At 48.8% G+C, this 9,685-nt stretch overlaps 1 protein-coding gene across 1 annotated transcript in view; it reads right to left on the bottom strand.

Annotated features, from left to right (window-relative positions):
• Positions 1 to 260: 260 nt before the first annotated feature.
• Positions 261 to 9,685, bottom strand: part of LOC130024259 (leucine-rich repeat-containing protein 37B-like) — a 46,742-nt gene continuing 37,317 nt past the window's right edge. Inside the window, exons 9-12 of the mRNA XM_056114986.1 lie at positions 6,298 to 8,048; positions 4,753 to 4,860; positions 2,326 to 2,369; positions 261 to 745 (exon numbers count right to left, since the gene is read on the bottom strand). Coding sequence (XP_055970961.1) covers positions 406 to 745; positions 2,326 to 2,369; positions 4,753 to 4,860; positions 6,298 to 8,048 — 2,243 coding nt within the window. The 3' untranslated portion in view covers positions 261 to 405. The remainder of the gene's footprint in view (positions 746 to 2,325; positions 2,370 to 4,752; positions 4,861 to 6,297; positions 8,049 to 9,685) is intronic.

Genomic DNA, 9,685 nt, shown 5'->3' with positions numbered 1-9,685 from the left:
CATGTCCCCCAAGCTACTGACCACCGAGCGCCCAAAGTGCCGGGCTACGCACCCGCGTCTACATTTGGCTGCTGGGGGCGGCGAGGGCGCTTGGCAGGGGACCACACGGGGAGCCTCCCTTCCTCCCATCCCATCCATTCCTCGGGGACCTCATCCCCACCTCTGGGAGGGATTCTAGTCATGCATTTCCTGCCAACAGCCTTAATTGGTTACATGATCGATGAACTCTCGGCGTTAATTTCAAAGCCCATCACTGCTCTTATGCATGTATGTATTTAACATACGAAAAAGAAGAATTTTACAGCAGCTGCCAAGAGGCTCTTCAGACAATATCCAGGTGGTATGAAGCAGGAGGTGTTCACTGTAGGGCCTCTAACACCACGGCTGCCTGTGATGACTCCTTTTTTACTCATCCGTTTGAACTGAAATCTCCAGGGATGACGGGATCTCCTGGGATCTGAAGGACTGCTGTGCATCAGGGGACTGTGGAGCCCTGACGGACTGTTGTGCTGCGACGGACTGTGAAGACCCGATGGAGTGTGGTGACTCTGCGTTCTGTGGTTCTAGGGAGCCATGTGGAGGCTCGCTGGTCTGTCGTGCCAGGGGGACAATTGGTGGTGGGGGGCGCTGTGGTGCCTGTGTCCCCTGTGCTCCCTGGGTCTTGGGAGTCTTGGCTGTCTTGGTCTCCTTGGCTGCTTTCTCCTCAGGAGTCCGTGCTGCTCTCTTCATGACTTCCCTGGGCTCCCTGGAACAAGAAGAATACAGTCAGCTCTTGAAAGGGACGTGCCCCGTCTTCATCACTTCCTGACTTCAGGAAGGTATTGGAGCTGTTGCCATGGTTTACCCTGCGTCTTTATTGAAAATCTCATCCTCGTCAGAGGAATCCTTGTCATGGAGCTTCTGTGCCATGTTTTTCTTACATGTAGCCTTGAGTGGCTGACACATGTCTCTCAGCCACAGGGGCCGTCTTCGCCAGAAAAAGCCCTTCTGGAAAAGGCAAGGGGAGCTCGTAAGCCTGCACCCCGGCCCACTCTTGTCCTGCCTAAGTGCCGCCTCCCCCCAGTGGTTACCTGACTCTCATGTTCCACTGAACTTCTATGCAGCAATAATCCAAAGAAGGTCCTTGGAGGAAAATACGGACGCACATGATTCGTAACCCACCCCATTTCCCATCCTTCCTAGGATGGAGGTCTCTGGTCTTGTTTGGAAACTACCTTGGTCTGGAGCCATGACGAGTCAAACCACTAGGACCTGACCCCTTGACAAAGTTTCCATGCATGCCTGTGGCGATTTTTAGAAATTTGTCGGGTCCATTCAAAGGGACCCCGTAGACTCTTGAGAGACCTTTATAGGTACCTGGCTTGGAAAACAGGCAGGATATTTAGTTCTGGTTACCACCATTGCCCCAGCAAATGCCCTGTGCAATGAACAAACTACCCACCACACCGAAAGCATTAGAGTCTGTCCAGAAGCTTTTCCACTGGTCGCCTCTGGATTTAGTCCCTCAGGCACCCTTTACCGAGAGTTGGGGCTGGGGGAGATGATTCTATCGTCCTAGCTGCTTTATCCCAGATGCTGAACCAGAGTAAATGTCTGTGTGCAATTAGCCAAATCCTTTAGCCCACTAGTTTTCATGCTGCAGACAATCGCCCGTGAGCAAAGAAGCCACAGGTATCAGCATCAAAGGCAGGAACCGCACCAAGGCACAGAGATGGGTTTTGAGTGTGAACAGAGGAGAGAGCAGTCTTGCGCTTTACGGGCAGTGTTATCATGTGTACAGAGCCCGTGGGTGCTGAGTGGAGGCAAGAAACGCAGCTCCCAAGTCAATGGAGAGGTCCCAAGGGACAGGGACCATGCTCTTTCCCAATCACCAGCAGTGTGTTCCCAAGGGCAAGGTAGTTTCCATTCTCCCTCTATTCCTTTTAATAAGAGACAGAGACAGAGGTTGGGGGATGTGGCTCAGTGGTAAAGTATTTGGCTTGCATGTGTGAGGCCCTGGGTTCAATTCCTGGCACCACACTGAGCACTGAGGCTGGAGTGGTCCTGAGCTACTGGACAAATAGTTAAAAGGGCCTTTTGGACATGAGGCTCCAACTCTGGCCTCTGGCTCCGTATGTCCTCCCTGAGCACAGGTGGGCTGGCATAGGTAACAGCACCCCACAGGAGGGACTGAGCAGCCCGGCCTTGCAGAGCCCTAAGACACTAACACTGAACTCAGGAGGCCCAGGTCACGGGCCAAGAAGCACACAGAAGGACTCCAGGGTCCCCAAGAACCAGGGGGAGGACACTCCAGTGCAAGTGAAAGATTGTCAGACTAATATTTACCTGGATCTTCCATCTTTACTCTGTCTTGCTCTACAAGAATAAATCTGTTTTGGAAAAAAAAATATGATCATGATTATCTCGGTGACCGATCTCTCTAAAACCTTATTAATTCCATTGACTTTGCTGTATCTACCCACTGATATCACTTTTTGAGAACAGGAATTCTCTCCTGTTTAATAGTCCCTGGACTCTCCTACAGCACATGACTGAAGGGGCACATTAGGAATACAGTTTAGTGACTGTTTCAGAGAAATTCAGCACATTAATCCAAATTAAAAACTATGAGGTAGGAAATTAAAAGTATCTGCCAAAACCCAAACACAGAAACATCCTTTTTCACAACGTTTTCTAAACAATGTCAAGAACCAGTCTGATGCCTTTCCCATCACCACTCTGCATCCCCAGTGAGGAGTCCTCCCATCACCACTCTGCATCCCCAGTGAGGAGTCCTCATCAATGCAGCAAGCAGAGTCGAGTCTTACAGGAGACAAAACTTGGTTGCATCTGCAATGATTCTTCCCCAAATAAACCCAAAACAATAAAGGTCCTATGAGATATGTTATTCCTTGGGCTATAGATATCATACGGTGGGTGGGGCACTTGCATTGACTGTGGCTGACGCAGATTCGATCCCAGGACTCCAGATGGTTCCCTGAGCCCCACCTGGAGTGATGCCTGAGAGCAGAGCCAGGAATAAGCCCTGAGCACAGATGGCTGTTGCCCCAAATAAATAACTAAATCGATATGTCAACTCTTTGAGCGACTTAGACTGAAATTTCAATACCTGAAGCATTTCCGTGCTTTTGTCCTTAAGGAGATAAAACAGAACAGTGCAATAAGGAGCACGGGCTGCTCTGCAGGTGACCCCCATGTTTGAAAGCGGGATGATAGGGCTGGGGAGGTAGCTCAGTGGGAGAATGCCTGCCTTGCATGCAGGAGACGTGGGGTCGGTACCCAGCACGACAAGAAGAGCGAAATTGGAGGGATGCTAATGCCGTCCTTAGAGGATTGCGAGGATTAAACCAGACAACATACAGGAAATTCCTTGTACTGTGGTTGGCATAAATCAGAGCTGTGTTTGCTGATGATGTCACAAAGGAGCGGCTTAAACATACCAAAGACTGAGAGAGCTCTTCCTCAGTCAGCACCATGGCTTCTAATTTATTCTAATTCTTTGCTGGTGGTTGTGGTTCTACCAGGGATTGAACCCAGGGCCTCACACCTGCAAGACAAGTGCAACACCACTAACCTATATCCTGAACCCCTTCCATCCCATGTTGCTGTTGTTCATTTTTTGAGGCTCTTCCTGCCAGCTGGTGCTTGCGGGGCCTACTTCTGGGGTGGTGCTCAGGGACCATGGAGCACTATGGCTAGCACCTGGGGTTCCCATGTGCAAAGTGAATTGAAGTTTGAGTCTTTGGACTTATCTCCCTGGCCCTTAAATCACTTTTTTAATGTTCCTGCTGGGAAAAGTCAGTGGTGTGTCATTGAACAGAAGACAGATATAGGCAAGCTCCTGGAGTAACTACCGCACACTGCCAGGCTTGAGAGTAGCCCAGCTCGGGCTCAGGCTGCAGTGCGGGTGTGTTTGGTTTGGGAGCCACCCAGTAATAGGCAGGAACAACTTGATTTGCTGTTTAGGGGTAGCTCCTGGTGGCTCTTGGGGGGGCGGGGAGGGCATGCATTGCCGAGGATGGAACCCAGGTCTCCCTCACACAAAGCGTGAAAAGTAGCCCTCGGAGTTCTCTCCCCAGTCTTAGCTGCAGTGTTTTAACTTCATCCAGGGAGATGGTGCTTAAACCTAATGAGAGCTACTGCACTGGATCAGGTCCCAGGAGGGTGGAGATTCTACACTTTTGATCCTTCCAGTCAACAAGGAAAGTAATCAGTAGAAGAATGTCAGTGAGTGTTAAGTTAAACCACTGACATCCTTTTGATTTAAAAAGGGGGGAAAAAAGTCTATATGGTGACCAGAGAGAGAGCTGAATGGTCAGAGTGCATGCTTTGCATGCAGAAGGGCCAGGCTGGATCCCTAGTTCTGCAAGGTCCCCTGAGCACCACCAGAAGTGACACCCCCTCTCCCCTCTGCACTGAGGTGGGGGCAGGCCCTGAACAAACAGGATGTAGTCCCCAAACAGCGCACAGGAAGACTACTTTTTGTTTCATCTCTAGCCTTCTTAACTTTTCAAAATTTTCGAAAGCTTGTTATTTGGGTTCATTTCCACAGGGACCTCTTGGGAGTCAGTTCCCTTCAACAAACCCTGGGATTATCTTTGCAATATGAGAAGCAACCACACCTCATTACTCAAGACTGAAGAGGAAAATCAAGCATCAGTAGGAGGAAAAGGGGCTTTTATTTTCCATTTGAACCCCCTGAATCTATTATCATGACATTAAATCCTGGAAATCTGAATGAACTGTTCTTACCTCAATGAGACATAAAATTAAAACCAATATTATCACGACGACAGCCACATTTATCGCAACGACTGCTTTTTGATTGTGGTACACAACATATCCTGGAACTTTTATGAGCTGAAAAATAAAAATTATTTTCATGCATTACTTTTGGAGGGGCCACATTCAGTGATGATGAGGGGTTACTCTGGCTCTGCACTCGGAAATCACTCCTGGCGGACCAAAATGGACGCTGGGCATAGAATTCGGGTTGGTGGCATGCAAAGTAAGTGCTTTACCCACTGTACTATCGCTTCAATACCCAGGAACAATTAGACAGAAAGATGGGAAGGATTCTTAAGCCCGTTCTAAAGAATGGTTATCCTTCTACTAGTCTAAAACCCCATCCTCTGAAAGGAGTGGACTATAGGTTTTTATTTCGTATGTGGTTTTATTTTGGGGTGGTTTGTTTATCAGCCCATATCCGGGGTCCTCAGAGCTACTTCTCGCTCAGTACTCAGGGGGACTCTTTTTGAACTATCTCCTTGGCCCCAATATGTTCTTTTTTTCTTTTTTTTCAAATGTAGGAGTACTGCTATTTATTCAGTCACTGATTAGCTGATTAAATTGGGCATGAACTAGGCCCCAATATGTTCTTAAAGAGCACACCAGATCTATTATGCCATCTTGTCTGTAGCCTTTCCTTCTACAATTTATTTATCTGGTGTGTTAGGTCCTCTTCTTACCTCTCCTAGGAACAGTGCTACCTTTCTACAAACGAGCACAGGGACAATCATTCTTGTAGTCAAAGTTGTGTGGCCACAAAAAAGAGAGCGAGCCAGCAGGAGAGGGAGAGCCAAGACACCCTGGTCTTCTTGCTTGTGTTCTTTCATGGCATGGCCTGAGAGCCCGGAAGCCCCTGAGCCTGGTCACCGTGAGATTCAGTTACAAAGCTTTCCTGATCGTGATCCAGGTTCAGTCAGACAATGCTCCAACACCCATCCCTCCACCAGTGTACATTACCCACCAACAAAATCCCCGCATTCCTCCTGCCACCTCCTCCCCGCCCCCAGCCTACCTCTGCCTTTATGGCAGGAACTTTTCTTCTCTCTCTCTCTCTCTCTCTCTCTCTCTCTCTCTCTCTCTCTCTCCCTCCCTTTCTCTTCCCACCCCCCTCTTTTCCCCTTTCTTCCCTCCCCCCCCCTTACTCTCTCCGCTCACTCCATGCCCCCCTTTTGGGCGTTATGGTTTGCAGTGCAGATACTGAGGTCATCATGTTTGATCCTTGACCCACTTCAGCACACATCTCCCACCCAGAGCTATCCCTTCCAACTATCATTGTTGCAGTGATCCCTTCTCTATCCCAGCTGCCTTCTCTGACAGCCCTTGAGGCAGGCTTCCAACCGTGGACCATTCATCCTGGCCATTGTTTCTAACTGTCCTTGGGTGTTAATCTCATAGTAAGTTTTAATGATTTTTACGTCCCATAAATGAGTGCAATCATTCTATGTCTGTCCTTCTGGCTTATTTCACTCTGCATGAGACTCCGTTAAAAAAACAAAAGTCTGTCCTCACCTCACTTGCCTCCGGCTGTTTCTGATCACCCTGGCCTTCGGTATTCTCACTGATGTAGTTCTCAGCCTCCCACTGGTCCGTATCCCATTTTTCACTGGACACCTTTACGTCCTGCCGCTCACTAAGAAGCTTCATCAGGAGCCCGGTTTTGTGGACCACCTTGGCACACTCCAGTTGCACCCGGGGATCGGAGCAGTCCATTTTCAGAGTCCGAATTACTTGGGCAATGAACTTCCTCACATTACTGTTGGGGATAAGGGGCCGCAACTTCTGGATGAGCTGCATCTCAAGTTCGTCTCTGGGGTCGGGTTTCTGTGGGGGGGAGTCGATGTCGGTGGCCACCTTCTGATATTCCCACTGCATCTCGTTGGGCTGTCTGACAGCAGGCATGAGGCTGTCCTCCGTCCCCTCTTCCTCCTCAGGGGCAGTGCTTTGGATACCGGCAGTTTTCTCTGGCGGCACGATGCTTCTGGCATCCCCCCCGTTTGGAGCACGCGTGCTCTCCGCGGTCTTCTTTTCCCGGCTGGAGCGCAATGAAAGGAATTGCTCCATGATAGGTTTGTCCTGGTGTCTCCAGGACAGAGACCCCCCCCTCGGCGGGGAGTTGACGAGGCGCTTCACTGCACCGAAAGGAGGCCTCCTGGCCAGCACCGGCCTCTGCGGTGCTGCTTCTTTTGTCGCTGTGTTCACTCTGGCCTGGGGTATTCTGCGGCCCAGCTGAGAGTCAAGTTTACGAAACTGGTAGTTCTTCCCGGTGTGTGACACGGGGCTGGGAACCTTCATGTTCCGAACTCGAGCGCCCGCATCCTCTAAGACGCGTAGAGTTCTTTTCAGGTCTTTGGATGGGATTTCGTCCTCCGGTGGCACTTGGAAAGCAGCGGCGGCAGACGGGCTGCCCATGGAGTGCTGTTCCAGGGGCACGGAGGCTGGCGCCCTGTGCTCCTGGATGAAGGATGACTCCTCGTTGAAGGAGCTTTCCACCAATTTCCTGGGCCTCCCTGCCAAGATAAAGTCTTTCGGTCTTTCCGGGGCCAGCTGCCCCTGCCGTCTTTCTTGGGCAATGTTCCCCGCCATGGACCAAGCCTTCCCTCGCCTCTGGCTGAGGGGAGTGCCCTCTTCTTTGAAGTAACTCTTCTGCAGGCCCCCGGGATCCTTGAACATGCTGCTCCCTTGCAGTGGTTGCGTCTCCCACTCCTGAACATTTCCTAAGTGTTTTTTCTTTGGTGGCCCAACAGTTTCCAATCTCTTCGGGAAAAGTTGGTGTTTAAATTTGGGCCCGAAAAGACTGGAACGGACCTGCGTGGCAGTTTTCTCCTTCTTTCTAACTTTGTGGACTTTTTCTTGAATTTCTGTGTTGATTAGACTTTGCAGAACATGGATTTTTTTCACCTTATTGTAGATTTCACTGTTGGATTCGGGCTGTATAGAAATCCAAGCCGTGCTGGTTTTCGAAGGAGCCAGAGGATTTCCTCCATCTTGCACATCTTTAAAAAGAAACTTAATGAAGGATAACAATGTTGATTCTGCATCTATGTCCCCAACCTGTAACAAAGACATTATGGATTCTAGTCTAGTAAGCATATCACGCTGATGACTGTTGTCTAGGTGCTCGTGCTGGAAAAGGGACAGGCTGTTTCTCTCGGATGAGGCCTTCTCTGGTTCAATCGTCAGCTCGGTGCTGGTACTCTTCTTTCGGGCCAGTAAAGCCTTCATGAACTCCCCATCCATATTACTGATGTATTCTTCTTCATCTGTCAAAAAGGAAGAGCATGCTTTTGATCATGAAAGATAACTGGGGATAATTTTGGGAGCATCTACAGACATAAGTTCCAGCTAAGTAAACTAGTAATCAGTGAACAAGTGCCGTATGGTGGGGGGGAGAGGCACAGGAAACCCTAAATTTACATCTGTGACTGGCAAAAACAGAAGGAGAAACAAAGTGATGATCGCTATTTATTCAGAATAAATAGGGCATGGAGTTCAGTACATGTATTTAGGATTATTCAACTGGGGGGCAGAGTGACAGTAGAGCAGATAAAGGCCTCGTCTTGTAGGCAGCCAACCTGGGTCTTATCCCCAGCACCCCATACGCTCCCTCAAGCCTTACCAGTTCTGACCCCAGAACACAAAGTTAGGAGTAAACTTTGAGCACTTCTGAGGATGCTGCCAAACAAGCAAACACACAAACGATAATCATACGATTATTCCACTGGTCCCCAAGGACCAAGTACCCAGTCTTCAGGACAAATATTTGCTGCTCAGTTAGATTCTTTACAGATCAACTATGATTTCTTTTCTTTTTTTTAATTTTTATTAGTCAAACACCATGAGGTACCGTTTTAGATTTACAAATTTTTGTGCTTGGGTTTCAGTTATACAATGATTGAGTACCCATCCCTCAACCAGTGCCCATTCTCCACCACCAATGATCCCAGTATACCTCCCAACCCCCCTCCCCTCCTCCCATCCCACCCCGCCTCTGTGGCAGGGCATTCCGTTTGGTTCTCTCTCTCTCTTTTGGGTGCTGTGGTTTGCAAAAGAGGAACTGAGTGGCAATCATGTTCGGTCTATAGTCTACTTTCAGCATGCATCTCCCATCCTGGGAGGATCCTCCCAACACTCTTGACTTGCTGCTCCCTTCTCTATCTGGGCTGCCTTTTCCCCTAGCATATGTGGCTGGCCTCCAAGCCATGGAGCAAACCTCCTGGTACTTATCTCAACTATTCTTGGGTGACGGTCTCCCATTTTGTTACTTTATATTTCACAGACGAATGCAATCTTTCTATGTCCCGCTCTTTCTGACTGATTTAACTTAGCATGATATTTTCGATGTAGTACCACTTATATGTAAATTTCATGACTTCATCTTTTCTAACAGCTGCATAGTACTCCATTGTGTAGATGTACCAAAGTTTCTTTAACCAGTCATCTGTTCTCGGGCACTCGGGTTTTTTCTAGATTTTGGCTACTGTGGGCTGGAGCAATAGCATAGTGGGTAGGGTGTTTGCCTTGCACGCGGCCCACCAGGCTGACCTGGGTTCAATTCCTCTGCCCCTCTTGGAGAGCCTGGCAAGCTACTGAGAATATCTCGGCTGCAGAGCAAAGCCTGGCAAGCTACCTTTGATGTATTCATATGCCAAACACAGTAAAAACAAGTCTTACAACTGAGACGTTACTGGGCCTGCTCGAGCAAACTGATGAACAATGGGAGGACAGCATTACAGTGCTACAGTGCTTGGCTACTGTGAACAGTGCAGCAATGAATATAGAAGTGCAGATGTCATTTGGACTGTAATTTTTTGCCTCTCCGGGATATATTCCAGGAGTGGTATTCCTGGTGAAATATTGGTATGTTTCTATTGATATGATCATATGGTTTTTATCTTTA

Source organism: Sorex fumeus, unplaced genomic scaffold (assembly GCF_029834395.1).
Source record: "Sorex fumeus unplaced genomic scaffold, SorFum_2.1 ptg000001l, whole genome shotgun sequence".
Classification (NCBI taxonomy): domain Eukaryota; kingdom Metazoa; phylum Chordata; class Mammalia; order Eulipotyphla; family Soricidae; genus Sorex; species Sorex fumeus.
The sequence above is the reverse complement of the archived record's forward strand: the minus strand, read 5'-3'. Positions and strand labels throughout refer to the sequence as shown.